General features: G+C 52.5%; 1 protein-coding gene across 1 annotated transcript in view; it reads left to right on the top strand.

Moving 5' to 3' along the window:
- Positions 1-24,304, top strand: part of SART3 (spliceosome associated factor 3, U4/U6 recycling protein) — a 651,822-nt gene that overhangs the window by 559,906 nt on the left and 67,612 nt on the right. The window contains exon 18 of the mRNA XM_086943090.1: positions 22,405-22,592. Coding sequence (XP_086799216.1) covers positions 22,405-22,592 — 188 coding nt within the window. The remainder of the gene's footprint in view (positions 1-22,404; positions 22,593-24,304) is intronic.

Below are 24,304 nucleotides of genomic sequence, written 5' to 3'. Positions count from 1 at the left end.
TGAGGAAGACGTCGTCGAGGTAGCAGACGACGCAGAGGCCATCGGAGCCGTCGATGACGACTCGAGCGATGCGCAAGGCCCAACCGCAGTCGCGGAGCCCAATACTGAAACTGTACTTTCTAAGGCTCAGGTCAAAGCATCACCGTAAGGCCTTAGCCAAGATCTTCAACCACATTCTATAGCCCCGCATCAAGGCTCGGCTAAAAATATTTCTAAGGAGCCATCGGTCGATCAATCACAATCAGCGGTGAAATCGAAACAGAAACCGACAGATGCTAAATCGAAACCGAAACTGGTAAAGACAGTCCTCGGATCGACGGCTTCGGATTCGTCTGCTCCAATCAAATCAAAAAGTGTCATTGACCCTTCGGGGTCACAGGGGGCGTCGGCCCGAAGATCGGGGCGCCGAAGCCTGTATCTACGGTCAAGCACGTCGCACTGACGCCGTCGACGTCCAAAGATGGCGACACTGGCAAAGGGCTCAAGGCTAAGAAGACTCTCGATTCGAAGCTTCCAGCCTCCAAGCCAATAGTGGGCAAAGCCTACGAGTCGAAGAGCAAAATCGACCCGAAAGATCATGTCACGGCGAAGCAGAAGAGCGTGCCTGCTGCGCACCAGTGCGGTTAAGAAAAAGGGGTAACCCTGTGTCCCTTAGAACTTGGGTATTTGTAGTTTAAATAAAAAGGGTTCTGTTGGGTCGGACCAATTACTTTGGGGAACATTCATTAATGAACACACAAACTCTCTGATACAAGTCCAAAAATGTTTGAGAAATAAATGCTCAAAAACTCTAAGTCATGTGATCAATTGATTGTATTAAAAAAATGTTCAAACATTTGGTATCTGAATTGTAATCCTTCTTAGATAACATTCAATGCTTGTAGTGACTGTCAAACATGAAGTGACTTTCAGTGAAAGGTGCTCAGTGAATGACGAAATATACAGTGCAATGTATGTACAAGTATATACAAATATCTTCATTGACCAGATAACAATTTTGAACCAAGGATTCCTAGAGTTCCTATTTGGATCCTGGTATTTCTGGGCCTATGATGTTCGTCGACGTTTCGACCCTGATGCGCCCGGATTGTTGGTCGCGACGGGTCTTTATCAAGACAGAAGGGAGACAGTTTAGGGGTCAGGCCGGGCAGCCTCAGCCTCAGACCAATGGTGGCACAAGGGCCAATCAATTCTGGTGAAGACCAATTTCTTTCAAAGTAAACGGAGGTGCTTAATTCCTCTCGTGCAGGCACTGATGCAGCGCACCGGGAGCTCGAGTCAACGCAAGGCCGCAAGCAGACTAGTGATCAGACTAAGTCGGTCGGATCAAAAACAGTGCCGCCCTCGAAGAAAGTCGGTTCGTCTCCAATGCGTACGCCACCAATTAAGTACGGACTGCCCCCGACCGCTCGACCCAAGGCGTTCGAGCCACAAAATGCGCCGGCACTGCCAAAAAGGTGTCGGTAGTATCAAGAGAGGAGGACGTGGTGTTCCAAGCCCCCTCCTATGATAATCAGTCGAAACTATTCATCGACTCGGATTCTGGCAAACTCACTATTTACAAAAGAAAGATCATCCCAAAAAATCCTTTGGAGTCATACAAGATCCCACTCAAAAAGAAAAGGGATTCTGACACCTCACCTGTTCTTTTTGAACCTATGAAGTCCTATGGACAAGAATATGCCTATTCTCCCACACGTACCAATGAGGATGTAGGGGAGGGATACAATGAGGAGGAATTTAATTATCCTATTGACACTGATCAAGAGGAACCTCAACCCTGGACTGACCCTGTTGACCCTGGTGAGCCACACACCACGCCCAACACTCAGTCCTATACTGTCAAAACCTCACCTACTGAAGATACTACTGCGTTTAACGCATTGATTGAAAGGGCAGACAATAACCATGACGTGGAAATGCACGCTGACCCAGTGGAGGAAGACTTTTTGTTTTATACTTTCTCAACTTCAGAAAGATCAGTAAAGACATTGCCTATGCTAAAGGGTGTCCTTAAACACGCTGGTGACATTTTCAAGGAGACCACAAGGGCAAGGGTTGTAAACCCAAGGATTGAAAGGAAATACCGGCCTGCGCCTGTAGACCCTACGTACATCAAGGGCCAGCTCCCATTGGACTCCCTAGTGGTGGCTAATGCTCATAAGAGAGCGAACTCGCAAACAAGTGGTGATGCTCCTCCTCCGGACAAAGAATCCAAAATCTTGGAAGCTTCTTGCAAACGAGTATTTACAAAAAGGGGGTGGTGAGGGACAGAGTCTCTGAATTAAGCAGAAAGCTCTCACCCAGTCAAAAGATCAGGGCTAGATCCAACACCGTTTTTTAGCTCACTGCACCATCCCAGTTTCAGAACCTGGCTGTATGCAAATTAGTCTGTTCCTGTCCCAGTGCATGATGGGAACAGGACAAACCAAACTACAGAAGCCAATTCTTACACTGGGAAGGAAACAAGCTCCCGGGGACCGGTTTCTGGCATTACAGCCGTCTTCGGCCCGGTTTGCTTGAATCCTGATGGTGCAATGAGCAAGGGTCTCACATCTGAGAATACCCTTCCACGCTTAGGGTGGACAAAAATATTTACAAAAAGGGGGTGGTGAGGGACAGAGTCTCTGAATTAAGCAGAAAGCTCTCACCCAGTCAAAAGATCAGGGCTAGATCCAACACCGTTTTTTAGCTCACTGCACCATCCCAGTTTCAGAACCTGGCTGTATGCAAATTAGTCTGTTCCTGTCCCAGTGCATGATGGGAACAGGACAAACCAAACTACAGAAGCCAATTCTTACACTGGGAAGGAAACAAGCTCCCGGGGACCGGTTTCTGGCATTACAGCCGTCTTCGGCCCGGTTTGCTTGAATCCTGATGGTGCAATGAGCAAGGGTCTCACATCTGAGAATACCCTTCCACGCTTAGGGTGGACAAAAATATTTACAAAAAGGGGGTGGTGAGGGACAGAGTCTCTGAATTAAGCAGAACGCTCTCACCCAGTCAAAAAATCAGGGCTAGATCCAACACCATTTTTTAGCTCACTGCACCATCCCAGTTTCAGAACCTGGCTGTATGCAAATTAGTCTGTTCCTGTCCCAGTGCATGATGGGAACAGGACAAACCAAACTACAGAAGCCAATTCTTACACTGGGAAGGAAACAAGCTCCCGGGGACCGGTTTCTGGCATTACAGCCGTCTTCGGCCCGGTTTGCTTGAATCCTGATGGTGCAATGAGCAAGGGTCTCACATCTGAGAATACCCTTCCACGCTTAGGGTGGACAAAAATATTTACAAAAAGGGGGTGGTGAGGGACAGAGTCTCTGAATTAAGCAGAAAGCTCTCACCCAGTCAAAAGATCAGGGCTAGATCCAACACCGTTTTTTAGCTCACTGCACCATCCCAGTTTCAGAACCTGGCTGTATGCAAATTAGTCTGTTCCTGTCCCAGTGCATGATGGGAACAGGACAAACCAAACTACAGAAGCCAATTCTTACACTGGGAAGGAAACAAGCTCCCGGGGACCGGTTTCTGGCATTACAGCCGTCTTCGGCCCGGTTTGCTTGAATCCTGATGGTGCAATGAGCAAGGGTCTCACATCTGAGAATACCCTTCCACGCTTAGGGTGGACAAAAATATTTACAAAAAGGGGGTGGTGAGGGACAGAGTCTCTGAATTAAGCAGAAAGCTCTCACCCAGTCAAAAGATCAGGGCTAGATCCAACACCGTTTTTTAGCTCACTGCACCATCCCAGTTTCAGAACCTGGCTGTATGCAAATTAGTCTGTTCCTGTCCCAGTGCATGATGGGAACAGGACAAACCAAACTACAGAAGCCAATTCTTACACTGGGAAGGAAACAAGCTCCCGGGGACCGGTTTCTGGCATTACAGCCGTTTTCGGCCCGGTTTGCTTGAATCCTGATGGTGCAATGAGCAAGGGTCTCGCATCTGAGAATACCCTTCCACGCTTAGGGTGGACAAAAACGAGTAGCAGCTCAAGCGGCAAATATTTGGAGGATCGCAAATACACAGGCCCTATTAGCCAGATATGATAGGGCTCATTACGACACGTTAGAGCAGCTACTACAACACCTGCCTGATGCTTATAAGGAGGGAGCAGAAATGCTGATACAGGAGGGGAAGCTGATTTCAAATGCATCCATTAAATGTGCGCTAGATGCAGCAGACACAGCAGCTAGGGCCATCAACACAAGTTTGATGCTTAGAAGGCATGCCTGGCTACGCATCTCTGGTTTTAAGCCAGTGATCCAAACAACTTTACTCAGTCAGCCGGTTAACCCTGACTTTCTATTTGGTCCTGATGTAGACACAACCCTAGAAAAAATTAAGAAAGACACTGAGACAGCAAAATCCAAGGGAGCTCTGCAGTCACAACAGTTCAGGGGCGGTTCCTTTCGTTGCTCCGGTAACAGGGGAGCCTCTAGAGGTCAAGCATCGCAGCAAGCCCAATACAACAAAGGGGGCACACAGACCACCTATAACAAAAACAATAAAGGTGGATATCGTGGGAACAGCACCAAAGGCAGAGGACGGGGAAATAATAATGCCAGATCCTCCGCCACCAATAAACAGTGACGTCTTGTCACTGCCCCCAGACCATGTAACACCGGTCGGGGGAAGACTTCAGCAGTTCCTGCCAGTCTGGGAAGGCATTACCACAGACAGGTGGGTGAGACAACTTATCCAATACGGCTATTGTCTGGAACTAACCTCCACTCCACCCAACATACCCCAAGGCACCGTCCTATGTCCGCAGAGCACATGCACTTATTGGAGCAAGAAGTCATCTGCATGCTGCAAAAAGGGGCCATAGAACTCGTGCCTTTAGAACAACAGGGTATAGGGGTGTACTCACTGTACTTCTTAATCCCAAAGGAGGACGGGTCTCTCCGGCCCATTCTAGACCTCAGACCCCTGAACCAGTACATCTTGTCAGAACATTTTCACATGCTGATTTTGCAACATCGTCATTCCAGACTCTGACACGGAGCTGGATGCGTGTCGCCCAACGCCAGTTCCAGCGCCGATCAGGACCATGCACTCAAGCTGCCACCAAACTCACACAATGGATCACCCACAGCGCGGACGTATTAGCACCCTTGAAAAACCATCACATCAAACAAGGTAGCAAAAAGGCCCCCTGGTTCAACGATGACCTTAAGAAATCCAAGAAGTTATGTCGTACCCTCGAGAAAACCTGGAGAAAAAACCCAACCTCTGACAACCTGACCACCTTCAAGGACGCCACCCGCAAACACCACCAATTGATCCGATCCACCAAGAAATCAGCAGCATTCAAGGATCGACTCGACAACAACGCCCACAACAGCAAGGAACTATTCAACATCGTCAAAGAATTTACCAACGCCAACGACATCACTCCCGCCCAAGACCTCTGCGACTCTTTATCCTCTTTCTTCCACAACAAAATTGCCGACATACATAACAGCTTTGAAAACCAGTCCGATGAACAGCCCACTCCACCCACCTCCGAACCAAAACAGCACTCTCACAACCTTTTCGCCTGGAACCCAATCACCACTGAAGACACCATCCGCCTGATGAACTCCACTCACTCAGGATCGCCAACCGACCCATGTCCCCACCACATCTTCAACAAAGCAGACTCATCATCGCACCCCATCTCCGCGATGTCATCAACTGTTCCTTCAACTCCGCTACCTTCCCGGAAAGCTGGAAACATTCCGAACTCATCGCCCTTCTGAAGAAACCCACAGCAGACCCCTCTGAACTTAAGAACTACCGCCCCATCTCACTCCTCCCATTCCCTGCCAAAGTCATTGAGAAAGCCGTCAATAGTCAGCTTGCCGCCTTCCTTGAATCCAACAATTCCCTCGACCCTTCACAGTCCGGCTTCCGAGTCAAACACAGCACCGAAACCGCCCCCATCGCAGCTACAGACGACATCCGAACGCTACTGGACAACGGAGAAACAGTTGCCCTCATCCTACTCGACCTCTCCGCCACCTTCGACACAGTATGTCATAGCACACTCATACAACGCCTCAACAATGTCGGAATACAAGGAAAAGCTTTGGATTGGATCATCTCGTTCCTCGCCGGAAGAACCCAGGGAGTCCACCTCCCCCCATTCAAATCAGAGGCCACCGAAGTCATCTGTGGTGTACCACAAGGATCTTCACTCAGCCCCACCCTCTTCAACGTATACATGAGTCCCCTCGCATCCATCGCGCGCCAACACAACCTCAACATCACCTCCTACGCAGACAACACCCAGCTGATCCTCTCCCTCACCAAAGACCCAAACACCGCCAAAACCAATCTACATGAAGGAATGAAAGAAGTAGCCGAATGGATGAAGAACAGCCGTTTAAAACTTAACTCGGACAAAACGGAAGTCCTCATCTTAGGATCATCCCCCTCTGTCTGGGACGACTCATGGTGTCCACCGGCCCTGGGTACAGCACCCATACCTACATATCACGCACGTAACCTGGGCTTCATCCTAGACTCCTCCCTCTCGATGACCAGACAAGTCAACGCCGTCTCATCTTCATGCTTCAACATCCTACGCATGCTCCAAAAAATCTTCCGCTGGATCCCCACCGAAACAAGAAAGAAAGTCACCCACGCACTGGTCACCAGCCGACTGGATTATGGAAATACCCTTTACGCCGGGACCACAGCCAAACTACAGAAAAAACTCCAACGCATCCAAAACGCCTCAGCCAGACTCGTACTGGACATTCCCCGTCATGCTCACATTTCCGGTCACCTGAAGGATCTCCACTGGCTCCCCGTCAACAAGAGAATAACGTTCCGTCTCCTCACCCACGCACACAAGGCCCTCTACGACCTAGGACCCGAATGCCTCAACACACGACGGTCCTTCTACACACCCACCCGCCAACTACGATCATCCAATCAAGCCCTCGCCGCAATTCCGCGCATCCACAGATCCACCATGGAAGGAAGATCCTTCTCCTACTTAGCGGCCAAAACCTGGAATTCTCTCCCCACTCACCTCCGACTTACACAGAACCACCTCTCCTTCAGAAAGCAACTAAAATCCTGGCTATTCGATAAGTAATGCACCCACCCTTCCTTAAGCGCCTTCAGACCCTCTGGGTGAGTAGTGCGCTATACAAATTCCTGAACTTGAACTTGAACTCTGGATCTGAGACAGTGCACTTTACATTTGGCATGCCTGGAGCGAGAAAGAGAGGAATTGGAGGGGTTTGAGGACTCTTATGGATACCAGCTTCCGCTAGATGAGGACAACTGGAATGAGGAACTAGCGGAGGCCAGTGGGTTAGACACCTCACCTGACACAGGCTTAGTCTCCTCCTACTGTGGCAGCAGAGGAAGGAGCTCTTTTGCTATGGTGGTGTGTAGGATGGCTGAGATCTTGGACCTTCATCTACCCTCAGTGGCATTCAAAGTGAATGTCTTGACAGAGGTGTTTCAGCCAGTAGTCACCCTTTCATTACCTTAACTCCCCTTTAATTAAACTTACCGACGTCCTACTTATGGCCTGGTCCAAGCCATACACAGGGGCTCCTGTTCATAGGACAATTGCCAGCTGGCATTCCCCCCCCCCCCCCCCCCCCCCCCCTTAGTTACCCCAGTTTCCTTACCCAGCACACACCCCGGAGAGCTTGGCGGTCCAAGCCCCCACCTCTAGAATCAACCCCGGTCTGTTCCCTACCACCCAACAGATAGGGACTCAAAGAGGCTGGATATCTTTGGCAAGAGCATGTTCTCCTCCGTCAGCCTTGCACAGCCGTCTGTGAACACTGCAAGCCATTTGGACTGATATTACTATACGATCTGGGATTTTGTTGCACAAGTCCTGCCTGTGGTCTCTGAGGGGTACCAAGTACTAGGGAATTAAGGAGTGCTAAAGGTATTGCCAATTGAGGGAACAATTGTACAGTTTTAGGGAAAGAGATATGGCAGTTGGGATCTGGATTGCCAGAACCTAGTGCACTTCTCCCAACATTGAATTGGACACCAGGTAAAAACACTTGATGTTGTTGCACCAAGGATATTGTGCCGGATAACTAAACACTGATAACGTCCCAAAGGCGAGACCTATTGGCTATGCCAATGCTTGTTTAAAGGACTATCTGGCATGTAACAGCTTTACTCACTTGACTTAATAGACACAAAAAAAATCAAAGCACTAATCTCTTCCTGACAAAGAAGCTTTTCAGACAGTTTCTCAGGGAGACACACAAGTGTTAACGCATGGTCACTTACATTGAATCAGACTGCTACACTATAATATGGCACGCCATCACCAACCCGTACACTTTTTAATGATATTCACTGACAAGAACTAGACATAATAAAGTCAATTTAAAATGTGTCCTCCCAATCTTTTGCATCTGTAATTTTCCCATTACATGTAAATGCCCAAGAGGCATGCTATTTGCATTAATTACATTGCATTTACCATCTTTAAAACCAACTGTAAATCCCTCCTCGATTTGTGTGATTGATGCTGTGTGTATAAATACCACTATAAACCTCAAAGGGGGAAATGGTGACAGTAAATTAAGGTTTTCGAGTCTAGCAGCATCTCATCAGCCGATCCCTTGATCTTGAGCTAGACTGTTAACCTCCATCACTTTGCTCTCATGAACTCACCTTTTTCCTGCTGTGCCTCCTCGTGATTTATTTGTGGAACACCTTCTCTCCTGCAGAAGTCAATGCCAGGGCGGGCCCGGTCAGTTAATTAAAAAACGACAGCGCAAGCTCAGTTACCTGGTTTCTCTACTGTACCAAGACACAGCGAGGGAGGCTGTGTAACCTGTGGGACAGGGTATTCTTTGTGAGATCCAAACCTGTCAGTTTTATATCCTGTACATATTCGGCCAGTTTTCTAAGACGAGGGAGCGGGGTGTCAAACCCCCTCCTCCTCAATCAGAGTTTAGTCTCTTTAATCTTCGCTATATATGAAATCCCCCTTATGAAATCCAGAAATTGCCTTTATTGTGATGCAGATGGCGGGTAGACGCAGTATGTTTGAAAGATCAGTGAGCGAACTGATTGGCTAAATACAGACCATGTGATTTTGTGGAATTTCCCAATCCCCCACATGGTTTCTGGCAGTCTCGGAGTTTACAATTGCTGTGGGGTTTGTCTTTCAGTTTGAGCTGTGTTTCAAATCAATTCTTACCCCCTTAAGACTTTAGACTAGGTCGGGGCTTGGGGGCCATGAAGGGGGCGTCTAGTCAATCACACCACACTACCCAAAGCAAAAGTAAGACTGGCTATTGAAGAGACAATAAAAGACTACAACAGTCACCCCCGGAATTCCAGAAGTTTCGCTTTCCAAATGAAAACAAGCACGCGAGTGGTGTGCCCACGCCACAGCAAGACATCTGCTTTGAATTATCGCGCACACGTCTGGGCACGATAATTCAAAACAGATGGTGCCTGTGCAGGTAACCGCAAGCAATAGGCCATGTAGGAGCAAAGGCGGGACATGCACCCGCCTTTGCCCAATTGAGTGCTGTCTTTCTTAGAAAGACGCACGCAAAGGCCAATACCCTCTGTCAGATTTTGAAGCCCCCTTACAAAAAGTCTTGCAGGGCAGCGCATGCCCGCTGGCTCAGGCAAGATCTAAAAAGTCTTGCAGACGTTCTTATAGGACTGCACAAGCCCCATCACAAAATTAAGATTAGTACACTTTAGACCAGATACATTATGCTGAATAATGTGCAATGGTTATGTTTTTGTTAATTACATCTATTTTGTTTTGCTGTAAAATGTCTTTTACACTAAAAACATCCTTTGAGTCAACATTCGGTATTGGGTTGGATATACACACAGCTTCATAGCCACCTACCACTCACCCTGATCTCAGGCTGTAAGGATCACACAGTGCAACTTGCAGGATCTGAGGAAGGAAGTTCAGGGTGCCCCTAAATATTAAGATCTGATAGAGACTACTAGCTGCAGATTCCTTAACGTAGAATTATCCCCAGGTGTGCGACTGGACACGAAAAATCTTTTTGCCACAGCATCCCAGAGCGCCGGGAGGGACGGCATCTGCGACTCCACCTAGGCGTATCCGCGTACTGATCGGTCCGCGAGATCACATAAGTCCCACCCTGGCGCGCCTACGTCAGTTTTTTATCCTTTTCCGAGTTCAACGCGGATCCGGTTCGTGCTCCAGACATGTTTAGGCCTTTCACTTCGCTATTGCTTGTGTTTGCGGAAACAGTGTGCTGATGCCTTCGTGCTTTAAGACGTGCTCGTCTTGTGGATGCCTGATGTCCGGGACGGACCCTCACCTCATTTGCATGTGGTACTTTGGGGAAGATCACGGATTTGCAAGGCGTGCCAACAGTTGAAGCCGCGGCAGGAGCGCCGGATGAAACTTCTCTCTCAGCTCGCATATCCAGATCGGCTTTGTCACCTCTATCCGCTTCTGCGGAAGGTTTTCGAAGCAGCCGTCATCGGTGTCCTCATCCCTCTCCTGTGCAGCAAGAGCTTCGCTCCCCTGTCGGTAAGTGTCGCAGTTTGTCCCCGAGGGCTGGTTTTCGGCTTGTTGGGGGCGTGGGCTCTCCACGGGTGATGCGGCCCCGCATATCGTCCCATATCCACCGTTTCCCAGTGAGGGGGCGTCGAGAGCCCTGTTGGAGACATATGCGGCGTCTTTGCAGGCCTCGCTGGCTTCTCCTTCCCATCCTGGGACGTTGGCGGATCCCTTGCGCTGTGCGGGGCCCTCCGCGGTGTCGGCGGCTCCGGCCCCGATGCCGACTGGTTTGAATCCAGGCTTGGAGGATGATGTGGTGCCGTTGGGGTGCGGCCCTTCGGGGGTCCCTCCTTCGGACCACGGCACCCCGACTTAGCCGCAAACTCCTGTGGGAGTCCCTGAGGTGTCGCAGGAGGTCGCCGGGGCTTGAGTCGCATCCCTGAGCCCCTCTCGGTCCTTTAAACAGGCAGCGATGCTGTCTGAGGCAGAGGTGACATCGCTGCTGCGCCGGCAGCTGCTGGCCCTGGCGGCGCCACAGTGGTCGGCTGCCTCGTCGGCTGCCTCGTGGGAGGTCGAGTCGGCCTTGGTGGCGCCACAGGGGTCAGCGGACCCCTCTCGTCCCCTAATGGGTCGAGACTGGAGGGGGACTCCTTGTCACTCCCCGGGTCCCTCTCGTCCTTCCACGCAGGCGGCTGTCTCGCCGGAGCCGCCATGGGGGTCGGCGGGGGACTCCTTGTCACTTCTGGGGGCCTCTCTTCCCGCCGTGCAGGCGGCTGCCTTGTCGGCACCGTTCCGGCGCCATCCCTTAGCCACCTCGGCTCCGGCCCAGCCCTGTGTGATGTGGTGGAGGGGTCCGGTGTCTCCTTTGGCGCTGAACTACGACGACGCCCTGCTCCAGGTTGCGGACTCTACGGCACCGGGCAGGTGTCGGGTCGTGGACTCTTCTTCGGACGCCCCCTCTTTCCCAGAGGTTGGGCGCCTGCTGGTGTCGTCCTCGCCGGAGACAGGCCGCCGCATCGTGGCTTTTTCCCCGACGTCATCAAAGGCCGCGGTTTTTGCCGGAGAAACCACAGGTCCCCCACTACTCTGCGTATCTTTCTCCTTTCTGGACCTGGCCCTTTCCCACTCTTGGCCCTTGTCTTAGGGGATGGCCGCCTTAGCTTGCAGCCGTCGCCCACAGAGGAGCTGCTTTCCCCACCGCGGGGCCCTACGGAGGTGGGTGCAGCCTTCGCTCGTGCTGTTTCCACGGCTGTGGGTATTTTGCGCATGGGTGATCCGTTGGCCATTTCCCCGCGGATCATCTTCTGGAGGTTCTTCATCAGGGCTCTGGTGGGAAGGGGCATCTGAAAGAGACACGTTAGTGATAGATTCCTTACCTTAGAATATCCCCAGGCGTCAGACTGGATCCGGAAACTTTTGCGTAGCAGTACCCTTGCGCGTCGGTAGGCGTCGTCTGCGGCTCCGCGTCCGTCGTCGGCGTCGTGGGTGCCGTGATGACATTGTCGGAGTACTTAGACGCCGCCTCCGCGTGCTGATGTCAGTTCTTCTTTTTTCTGCGCCGGCCAGCGCAGATCTGGAAAGAGCAGTTCCCTAGTCACTTTTTGACTAAGTTTTGGTAATCTTTTGATCCATTTCGAAGTCTGTACGACTCCGACGGTGCCTGTAGGGATGCCCGGATTCAAGCATTGCGACGAGTGCGACCATACCATGTCGGTCACGGATCCCCACCGCCTGTGCCCGACGTGTTTGGGCGTCGACCATGACGACGAGGCCTGCCCCGACTGTCAGGCCCTTTCGAGGAAGGCCAGGCGGGAGCGGTTCCGGAGGCGACTCGAACTCTGGCAGTCGGCCCGCGCCGTGTGAGGTCCCGGTCCCAGTCCCACGGGAGGTCGAGGGACAGGTCGCGGGGACGGAGCCGTCACAACTTCCGGAGTCGGCACCACTCCTCCGGGTCCAAGTCGTCAGGTAAGAAGCATAAGAAGTCGAAGAGACATCATCGCTCTTCTGACTCCCCCCGACGCTCACGCGATGCGGCCGGGGGTTCGGGTGACACCGCCCACGCTCCTCGGGAGTCGCGGGCGCCGTGTCCGGCCCCATAAACTCCGGTCCCTGGGCTGAACGCGACGCCGGAGGAGATTGAGCGTTTCCTCATGGCCATGAGGTCCTTTTCTCCTCCGACGGGTTCCGCGGCGCCTTCGGGCCCAGCGAACCCGTCTGGGGCCCCTAGTGGGTCGGGGGCTTAGACCCCGACGCCGTCGGGTGCTTCAGCCCCGACGCCGCCGACGCCTTCGGCCCCGACGCCGCCGACGCCTTCGGGCCCGGCGCCGCAGGGCCCCACGATCCCGACACCGCCGGTGCCGCAGGGTACAGCGGCCCCGGCGCCGTCGGCGCCTTCGGGCCCGGCGCGGCAGGGCGCCGCTGGACCTTCCTCGGGCGATGGATCGTCACTGGTGGACCTTACAACCCCCCCGGCGTCGGTCCGTGTGGTGTCCCCTCCGGCGCCGTCCTCGGGCGTCGCCGTCCCCGATGCCTCCTTTCATTCGGTTCCGACGTCGGGACGACGCCTATCGGCGCCGATCTTGACGCCGTTTGGAGATTTTAGCTTCTACGAACCGACCTCATACAATTACGACCCTGAATCTCAGGAGATAAGGGATGAGGAGGATTGGGAGGGGTCTGAGGACCCTCTGGCCAGGGAGTGCCAGTCTAACATGGACTGGGCAGGAGACCTTGGGGAGGCCAGTGGCCTGGACAACTCCCCAGACACTGGATTTGTCTCTCCTCCTACCGTGGCTTCGGAGGAGGGAGCCACCTATGGTGTGGTGTTGACGAGGGCTGCCAAGGCCTTGGGCCTTGAGCTCCCCGTCGCGGCCGTGAGGACTAACCTCCTCACTGAGGTCCTTAAGCCGCAGTCATGCTCCATGGAGCCTCTGCTGCCGTTTAATAAGGCCTTGATGGACGTTCTTTTGGGCACTTGGTCCAGGCCCGCTACGGGTTCGCCTGTAGATAGGAACGTGGCCAGACGCCACCGCCCGGCTCCGGGCGACCCATGTTTCCTGTCCTCCCACCCCACCCCCGAGAGTCTGGTCATCCAGGCCTCTAATTCCCAGACCGCATTCCCGACGGCCCCGCCGGACAGGGAATCCAAGAGGTACGAGAACTATGGCAAGAAGATCTTCTCGTCCCTTAGTTTGGGACTGCGGTCTTCCAACACCGCATGCCTCTTGGCCGCTACACCCACTCTCTGTGGGAGACAGTGGCGGAAGTGCTGCCAGAGTGCTCGTTGGAGGTAAGGGCCAAACTCGGCCAAGCCCTTGTGGAGGTCCGGGACGCAGCCAAGTATTCAATCAGGTGTGGGCTGGATACTACTGACTCGATGGGCAGAGCGATGGCTACGACGGTGGCGGTACGACGCCACGCCTGGCTGAGATCCGCCAATTTTTCAGCAGACGTCCAAAACACCCTAATGGACATGCCGTTCGATGGCCGTCGCCTCTTTGGGGACAAGGCAGACCACGCGCTTGAGCGCTTTAAGGACTCCAGGGCTATGGCCAAGTCCTTGGGCCTCTCGGCCCCGCGCCAGCAAACGGGTGCCTTTCGCTCCTTTCGTGGCCAAGGAAGGGGCGTCCCCACACGCGCCGCCAGCCACTCGCCGCAAACTGCCGTCCAGCGTGGCTGCGGCCGTGGAAACCGCTGTGTGAAACAGGCGGAGTCAGTCCACACCTGCCCCCGCGGCATCCACCTCTAAACCCTCCTAGTCCGTGCTTTTCAGCCCATGTGACGTCAGTGGGAGGCAGGGTTCGCCATCACCACTCTCACAGGCGCACTGCCACTTCGGACAGGTGGGTGCTGCAGATCGTCCGAAGGGGCTACTCCCTCCCCTTCGAGACGACCCCTCAAGCCATGCCACCGCAACACCACCGCGTATCGGGGGATCACTTGCGGCTCCTGCAGGAGGATGTTTCGGCCCTCTTGGCCAAGGGGGCCATCGAGTGCGTTCCTGGGCCAGAAGTAGGACGTGGTTGCTACTCCCACTACTTCCTGGTACCCAAGAAGGGCAAAGGGGGCCTACGCCCTATCTTGGATCTGAGGAACGTCAACGGCTTCCTCCGGAAGGAAAAGTTCAAAATGCTGACACTGGCTCAGGTCTTAGCTGTCCTAGACCCAGGAGACTGGATGGTAGCGTTGGACTTGCAGGACGTGTATTTCCACATCCCCGTCCTGCCGGCCCACCGGCGTTACCTGCGGTTCACGGTAGGCCTCGAGCACTTTCAGTTTACCGTGCTCCCCTTCGGCCTTACCAGCGCCCCACGGGTGTTCATGAAGGTGATGACAGTGGTCGCAGCTCATCTGCGCAGGTTAGGGGTGTCAGTCTTCCCCTACCTAGACGACTGGTTGTTGAAGGCAGGCTCGCCCCAGACAGTCGTCAGCCACCTCCAGACTACGGCGGATCTCCTGCACCAGCTGGGATTTTCCATCAATGTGCCAAAGTCACACCTGTGCCCCTCTCAGAAGCTCCTTTCCATCGGAGCAGTTCTCGACTCGGCGCAGTTTCGGGTTTACCCGCCCGAACAGCGGGTTCGGGATATGCAGGCTCTGATTCCGATCTTCGGGCCGTTATCCCGAGTTTCGGTCAGGGTGACGCTGCGGCTTCTGGGGCTGATGGCCTCCTGCATCCTTCTGGTGCATCACGCACGGTGGCGGATGCGGGCTCTGCAGTGGGACCTGAAGTTTCAGTGGGCCCAGCCTCAGGACAACCTGTCCGACTATGTCCTGATCTCGGAGGGCACTGCGAGACAGCTGCAGTGGTGGCTCACGGACCGCGATTGGGTCAACGGCAGATCCCTCTCCCTTCCCCAACCGGAGCACGTAGTTGTGACGGACGCGTCCCTCCAGGGCTGGGGAGGCCACTTGGGAGAGGCGGAGATCAGAGGACTCTGGTCTCCGGCGGAGTCCCGGCTCCATATCAACCTGTTGGAGCTGCGGGCGATTCGTCTGGCACTGAAGGCATTCCTCCCGTCTGTCCGAGGGAGTGCAGTGCAAGTGTTTACGTACAACACCACCGCCATGTGGTACTGCAACAAACAGGGCGGAGTGGGGTCGTGGACCCTTTGCCAGGAGGCTCTGCGTCTCTGGCAATGGCTGGAACATCAGGGCGTGACTCTGGTAGTTCAACACCTGGCAGGTTCTCTGAACGCCAGGGCGGACGAACTCAGCCGTCGGTGCCCGATGGATCACGAATGGCGTCTGAACTCGGACGTGGTGCAAGGCCTCTTTCTGCGATGGGGAGAGCCTTGGTTAGATCTATTCGCCACCGAAGAGAACGCGCAATGTCATCAGTTCTGTGCGTTGGAATTTCCAAGGTGGCACTCGCTCGGAGACGCTTTTCTTCGCGAGTGGAGCTGCGGTCTGTTGTATGCCTTTCCGCCTATACCACTTCTGCCCAGAGTGCTGAAGAAGATCAAGCACGACCGGGCACAAGTCATCCTTGTAGCTCCGGACTGGGCACGAAGGTACTGGTATCCCGAGCTACTCAGTATGTCAGTCGATCCCACGGTTCGTCTGCCTCTTCAGGAGGACCTTCTGTCGCAGCAGCAGGGAACGGTCCTCCACCCAAACCTGTCCAGTCTCCACCTCCATGCTTGGAGATTGAGCGGCGACAGTTGAGGCCATTTGACTTGCCTCCTGAAGTTTGCAACATCATTCTGGCAGCCAGGCGTCCCTCCACAAAGTCGGTATACGCCTGCAGGTGGAACAGATTTGTGGCATGGTGCACAGCAAAGGCTGTGGATCCCCTCAATGCCCCTCTCTCTGAGGTTCTCCTCTTTCTTCTCTCTCTTGCCCAGCAGGGCTCTGCTCTGGGCACTGTCAAGGGCTATCTTTCAGCTCTTTCAGCCTTTCTGAGGCTGCCTGACCAACCTTCTTTGTTCAAGTCCCCTATCGTTAATAGATTCCTGAAGGGCATCACTCATACCTTTCCTCCTGTTCCCTTCGTGATGCCTCAGTGGGACTTGAACCTGGTTCTAACGTTTCTGATGTGTGCTCCCTTTGAGCCACTTCACAACTGTCCTCTTCGCCTTCTTTCTGTGAAGACTGCCTTCCTGGTAGCCATCACCTCTGCCAGGAGAGTGAGTGAGCTCCAGGCTTTGTCTTGTAAGCCTCCTTTCCTTTCAGTCCATCCGGACAAGGTTGTATTACGGACAAGGCCCTCCTTCCTTCCCAAGGTAGTCACGGCCTTCCACATTGGGCAATCCATCACGTTGCCCACTTTCTTTCCGCCTCCGCACCCCTCGAGAGAGGAGGAGAGGCTCCACCGTCTGGACCCAAAACGTGCGCTCTCATTTTATCTGAACCGCACACAACAGTTCCGGGAGGATGATCAACTCTTTGTTGGGTACGTGGGCGCTAAGAAAGGGAAAGCGGTGCACAAGCGGACCATCTCCCGGTGGATTATCTTGTGCATCCAGGCGTGTTACTCCTTGGCTAAGAAGGAACCCCCTGTTGGGCTGCGGGCTCATTCCACTCGAGCCACGGCCACTACAACTGCCTTGGGCCGAGGTGTGCCCTTGCAGGACATTTGCCAGGCAGCTACGTGGGCCTCGCTGCCCACGTTTGCAAGACACTATTGCCTGGACAGTCAAGTCCGGAGGGACGGCTACTTTTGCCGTTCCGTCCTCCAGGACTTTCTGGTGTGATTATTGGTTCGCAGACCCACCACCACGGGGAAGGTATTGCTGGGGTATCTATTCTAAGGTAAGGAATCTATCACTAATTTGTCTCTTTCAGATGCACAAGTTACTACTTGTGTAACGATATATCTGTAAGAGACATTAGTTAGTGATAGATTCCTTACCGACCCACCCATCCTCCCCGTTCTGCGAACCGATATCTAGGGTTAAGGTCATCCCCTTTCAGGGCCCTAGTTTCTTGGCACCAGTGTTGGTTTTTGTCATGGCTGTGGCTAAGAACTGACGTCAGCACGCGGAGGCGGCGTCTAAGTACTCCGACTACGTCATCACGACGCCGCAGACGGACGCGGAGCCGCAGACGACGCCTACCGACGCGCAAGGGTACTGCTACGCAAAAGTTTCCGGATCCAGTCTGACGCCTGGGGATATTCTAAGGTAAGGAATCTATCACTAACTAATGTCTCTTACAGATATATCGTTACACAAGTAGTAACTTGTGCTTCTGCTTCCCTTTGAGGGTTCACTCCATTCTTCTCTGATGGGGACTTGGGGGGGGTGCCCCGCCACGGGGGATCGGGGGCCCCAACACCTTCTGCACAGGCACCTTCCGGCACCGCGTGATCCGGTGTTTCTTTCACTGCACCCCTCTGCCAGTGGCCCCATTTTACGGACTGCCTTTCCCTCCCTGCCGTCGCTGTTGTCTCCACCATCACGGGAGGCCCGCTGGCTGGACTTTTGGGGCCGCAATATGTTCGCTTTAACCAGTGCGGCTCTGCGGACCCTTAACACGTTATGTGTGTTGGCTAGGGACACCTCTTGCTTGTGGGACTCGACGGAGTTCCTTGGATCTGAAGTTTCTAGCTTCTCTGGAGGATGCTGGTGTTGACTTGCGGCACCATGCGTTAGATGGCCAGGAGCTGGCGGCGTTTATTCTTTGCTCCGCTCTGGACGTCTCAGAGGTGCTTGGTCGTACCAAGGCATCTTCGGTTGCCCTTCGCCGCCGTGCTTGGCTTCGGGACAGTGTGTTCCCGGAAAATGTTCGGGAACAGCTGGTGAATCTTCCCTTCGATGGCACTCTTTTGTTCCACGCCCTGGCAGACTCGGTCATTCGGAGGTTCTTGGCAGGGCTTCGGCCTCCTCCTCCTCCTTCTCCTCCTCCTCCTCCGCCTCCGTGACCTGTGAGTTGATCTGGTTTTTGGGAGCTATTCTTTTGTTTGGGCGAGTCGCCCCAGTTGTGTGTCCTGTGTGGTTCTTGTGCCTGCGAGTCCTCTTTTGTTGGGATTGTGGCTCTGTTGTCTGCTGGCCAGCCCTTCTTTACTGTGTGTTTTTGCTTTAGGTTATCTACACCAGGTTGGCCCTGAGATCAGGCCTTCTGCTTTTTTCTCTTTGGCTGCTTGACAAGCCTTCTGCGGGGTTTGTTTTCCCCGCGGCTCTTTCTGTAGTCCTCTGCTGCAGAAGTTTCTTCCTAAGAGAGTTCCCATGTTTTGGGACTTAACATACCCTCTGTGGGGTAGTGGTAGCTGTTATATAGCTTATTCTGTGCTGGGGAGTTGTGGTTGCCTTCCGTCCTCTGCTCGCCATGGCGTTTATGTACGTTGCAGGTGCAATTCCCTTCTTGCTGAATTAGAATGCCCTGGTGGAGCCCCGGGGTGTCCTTCTCTGGGGTCGCTGCGCTGTTCGCCAGGTCTGACCTGCTGTCTGCGGCCTGGCGTAGTGGCTCTGGTTCTGCTTCTTGTAGGTCATGTGTGCGGACCCCTCTCTGAGGTGTGTCCGGGCCCTTCTTCGCCCTTATGTTCTCTTTCATGGCTGCTGAGATGGTTTTTGTGTTCCTCCCTCTTTCCGGTCTTCCTGGGTGCCTTGGGCTACTCTTACTGCTTCTTGCTGTCGGCGCCATTCTGTCTACTCTATTGACTTCTGGCTGTGGTGGGCTGAGCTGACGTCTTTGCGGACCGTGTATGGGGGGGGGGGGGGGCTTGCCTTCTTTTTCCCTTCGTCTCCTTGGAGCCTCTAGGTTGATCTTCTTCCTCTTCCTTGCCTTGGCCTTGGATGGAGGCTCTGTTGCCTTGTATGGGTGTGGGGTGCTTCGGCCTCCTCTCGCCTTGCCCTTGTTCCCTCTGTTGAGTGTGAATGGGCTTCCTCTTTCTTCTTTTTTTCCTTCTTCCCACACCCCTCTTGGGGTCGGCGGTGTTCTGCTTGTGGGGGTTCCCCTTGCCTGGGGGAACGAGGTTCCTTGCCCTGTCCGTTGGACTAGTCCCCTGTGGGACCCTCTGTTATGTCCAGGCTGTTGGGGTCCTCTTGCAGACCCTCCTTCCCCTGTGGGTATGGCTAGGGTATCTATTCTATGTTAAGGAATCTGCGGCTAGTAGTCTCTATCAGATGTATGAGTTACTTATCTTTGCTAACAATGTATCTGGTTTAGACGATTCTAGCCGCATATTCCTTCACAGCCCGCCCTTCCTCCCCGTTCTGCGAGGACCTTTGGCTTGGTCTTCTGCACTCGCCTCACGGTGGGTGGCTATGTCTTCTGTGAGTGCATTCTTTCGCCCTTTTTGACGGGATGATTCCTCTTTGGCGCATTGGAGGATGGGGTTATAGGTACTCCTGTGCCCCTCTGCTCTGGTTGCTCCAGGGTTGGAGCTTGCATTCACTCTCTTCCCTCCCCTTCCTCTCCCCTTTTGTTACTTAGGGTCCTGGCCCCTCTGCTAACCTCTGGGTTGGGGTCATCTGGCCGTGCCTTTGCCCTTGTTCCTTTGGGGGGTTGTCGCCCTCTGTGCTGGGGTTGCTTTGGAGGTTTGTTGTTCCTGTTTGTCTTGGAACTGGTTTCCCTTCGTTTTTTTTGGTTGGGGTTGTAGTCCTGCTACATGTTGTCTCCGGGGGGGGGGGATGGGGGGGGGGGGGGGTACTGTCTACATACTGGCAGGGTGGCTGCTCAGGGGTGTGTTCCTGTTCTTTCTTCTTTCCCTGCCTTTGGGTACTGCAGTGTTGACACTTCTCCTTATGGTGTTGTTCGGCACCATTCCATTTTTCCAATTTTTCTACTCTTTCGCACACTTTTCCCATACTCCCACAGTTTTGTCTGATGGCTCTGCGTTGTGGCGTGGAAAAGTTCTCTGAAGAAAACTGACGTAGGCGCGCGGGAGTGGGACTTATGTGACCTCGCTGACGTCACGTACACGGACAACGCCTGGAGCGGAGTCGTTTGATGCCGTCCCCCCGGTGAGCAGGGATGCTGTGGCAAAAAGATTTTCCGGATCCAGTCTCACGCCTGGGGATAATTCTACGTTAAGGAATCTGCGGCTAGATTCGTCTCTACCAGATACATCGCTACCGAAGGTAAGTAACTCGTACTATAGGGGCTTTACAGGTAGGGGAAGGTCAGGGACAATGGGTCCCTTCCCTGGGGTGAGTACACCCCCTATCCTGCCACTCTCCAGTGGGAGGGGGGCTGGAGCCTGTCTTTGATTAAGTAGGGCTCCCCATCCTCAAGATGGCGAGAGCCCGGAGTTGGGCTTCACCTCGCCTACCCCATCTGAGGGGTGGGGTTGGAAGAGGCTAGCACACCTCCTTTCCACACTTAGGTTTTCCCGCCTGTCTTCCCGCCAGAGTGGGGGTCAGAACCGGTGGGGGCATTTGCTGAGTACAGGAAGTGGCCTGGAGAAGCTCACAAAGGCGGCATGCCTTTGAAGCTCCCCCTGCCCATCCTGGGGGTACGGCCTAGCACCTCGCCCTAGGATGTGCATTGTAGCTGGCCCAGTAGAGCAGATGGCTCTCTACCCAGGGGTCCAGCAACATGTCTGCTGGGTGGCAGCCTAGGCAGCCTCTCAGTCAGGATGCTGGTTGTGGGTTAGGCTCAGGGGGCAACTCTAAGTTGCCCTCTGTCGTGCACTTTACATTAAACCCCACACTGGCATCAGTGTGGATTTAATGTGCTGAGAAGTTTGATACTAAACTTCTCAGTCTTCAGTGTAGCCATCATGGTGCTTTGGAGTTCGCGATTACGACCTCCCAGCACCATATAAAGTTAATGGCAGCACTGCACTTACAGTGCCCAGGAATGGACTTGGGTACAGTAGGGGTACAGGGCTCATGCCCTTGTACCCACACCACTGGCATAGGGCACCCAGCTAGAAGGGTGACTGAGGGTATGCCAGGGCAGTGTGTTGTGGGCATGGCACACAGGGATGTGTGCCATGTCAACACTTTGCTTTGTTCTGCACCAAGACACTCAGCCTGCAGGGGGGGGCGTGTGTGTGTGTGTGTGTGTGTGTGTGTGTGTGTCTGTCTGTGTCTGTCTTCTAAGGGTGGCACCCATAGGGGCCTTCCTTGGTCACAGTGCCTAGGGTACCATTTACCAGGGGCTGACCTGTGGCCAGGGATGCCAATTGGGTTTAGGTTTTAATACAGTTTTAGGGAAGGAACACAGACCCTGGGTACCTGATTGGCAGGAGCCCAGTGCACACTCAGTCAAAGTACATCAGAAATTCACCAAAAGTGGGGGCATACCATGCAAGAAAGATGGCACTTCCTCACAAGTGTGTCCATGCTCTCATGTTTATACATGCACAAGGTAAGCTTGCACTGCGTATTCACAAGTGTGTGCATGTATTTGTGTTGTGTGTTTTGAGAGGGAGTGGTTGACGAATAAGAATGGAAACTTGCTACTAAAAAGTACTGCTGCACTCTGTCGTTGGTTCCCCCATCCTACTATTTTACGAGGAAAACATGCCCAGCTGATATGCATGTTCTCTAGGGGCTTGATCTGCCTTATTGTGTGCTCACCAAAGATTCTTGCACCCTCTGCTTCCCAACTGCACTCTGTACTTCCCCATTACACTGTACTCTTCCCTTTTCACCTTGCCCCCATCTTAGTGCCAGTCATTTGCCTTATCTATTGCTTAAAAGTATTAAAGAACCTTAAATAAAATACAGCACAGATACAAGTGGCAGTCCCTTAACACAAAACTAGTACAGGACAGGTGGCATCAGTTTTTGCTTCTTCACACACAAAACAGGCACAAAGTACAGCAGCAGTGCAGAATCCTCTTTGTATGGGGAAATATTGCATTCACTACTTCTACCCAAGTATATTTTCTGAGAGCATCTTTCTAGTATACAAAAGGGAAAACAATTGCAAAAGATTAAAAAAAAAAAAAGAAAATTATTTTCCTTATTACGAAGGAGTGATAATCGACTCACCAGTTGTGTCCCTTCATTTTTTTGTAGGGACTTGCCTATGTAGAATATGAAAATGAGGCTCAGGCTTCACAGGCGGTATTGAAAATCGATGGTACTCAGATAAAGGAACACACCATTCAGGTGGCAATAAGTAATCCTCCAAGAAGAAAGCAGCCAGACATGCAGGAGATTGCAAAACAATCAGCATCAATGGTTCCTCGACAGATCTATGGAGCGTAAGTTATTTTTAATTTATTTTCACTCACTATGATTCTCAAGTTAATTTAAGGGCTCTAATGGATCCCATGCAGTCGCATGAATAACACTATTGGAAAATTGACTGAGTGGCTTATCAGCATTGCTCTGCCTGTTTTTTAATCCATTGAACATACAAACATCACTTTAGGATCTATTATCATCATAGGAACCTCTGTGATTTCCATAAAAAGGGATATATATATATATATATATGTGTGTGTGTGACCAAGGCCTCTGGTAGGCCGAAACGTTATGCTGTCCGTTGCAGAATAAAATAATTACTCACGGAAATCTGGGTCTCCTGTTTCTTGGCGGTGCTGCGGCTGGATTGAGTCCGTTTCATTGTTCGTGGAAACCTGTGTTGATATATATATATATATATATGTCTGGAACTTCGTAATTCGGCAAAAGACACTGGAAGCCAAAGAAACGAAAACGGACCCACTCAGGTTGATTCATACGCTTATTTTATTTTCTGTGCACCCTCTCGTCCGCCATGACGCGTTTCGGGCCCTGGAGCCCTTGATCACATGACATGGTCAGATTTCACCCAGTGATTTGTAGTGCTGGACTAGTCACATGGCTCCAAGAATATAGAAATAAAGAAAATACTTCAGCCTAGACCGGACTATTTGCCATTCAACTTTTTTCGTTAAATTTACATTTTTAAAACCTTAATTCATTTTTACAGTTTATCCCACGGACTGTGCAACATTTCGCAATAAATATTTAAAATAAATATTTACATAAATGCAAAATCGCAATACACCTATATACAAAAATTAATAAAAATCAATGTACAAACTTCAGTGCATATTAGCTCAGTAAAGTGCTCAGTAAAGCGCATAGTGCAAATTTTCCAAAGGGATCAACTGTTTTTTAAGGTTTCAAATAATATTGCCCAAGTGGGCAGTCTCAACATATATATATATATATCCATATATATCCCGTCCCGTCCGGGGATGAAATAGAATGTGTGAAATGTTTGGAATAGGCAATGCTAATTTATTGTAAAACCTCACGGTATACAACATTTCTTGTTTTACTCTGATGAATAACACTCCTCGTTTAGCAAATGTGAGACGTCGTTCTTTACCTGTCCAGTTGAGGTGTGCATAGACGGTAATGTGAATGCGTGCACTCCGAGGCCGTGTGTTTGATGCAATATTGGATGGTCTGTGCTCCAGCCGCAAAGGTGTTTGTTTTCTCCACGTGACGCCACTTAGAGGCCCCACATCGCGCCCAAATCAGCAGTCCGTGTAATGTGTGTTCGCGACGCTGACTCGCCTCTGCACCCGCAGATGAATGCGTGCACTCCGAGGCTGTGTCTTTCATGCAATTTGTGAAGGTGTCGGCTCAATCCGCCAAGGTGTTTGTGCGCTCCACCTGACGCCACTTAGAGGCCCCACATCGCGCCAACGCCCCCAACAATAGTAAATGCACCGCCCACTGGTATTGTAACGCTAGTACGCCTCTTGCAAGCGTTATCATCTTTTACCGAACGCCACGCCCACACGCCATCGCATAACCCGCCCACTCTAAGAACGCTAGTAGGCCTCTCGCAAGCGTTATAATCCAAACGCCGCGCCCATCGCTGTATGCAGACGCCCATCACACCGAACGCCGCGCCCATATCGCTGTATGCAGACGCCCATCATTACCCCAACGGACTACTTTTCCCCTAACGTTC

Source organism: Lissotriton vulgaris, chromosome 11 (genome assembly GCF_964263255.1).
Source record: "Lissotriton vulgaris chromosome 11, aLisVul1.2, whole genome shotgun sequence".
NCBI lineage: Eukaryota > Metazoa > Chordata > Amphibia > Caudata > Salamandridae > Lissotriton > Lissotriton vulgaris.
This window is presented reverse-complemented; position numbering and strand designations above follow the sequence as displayed.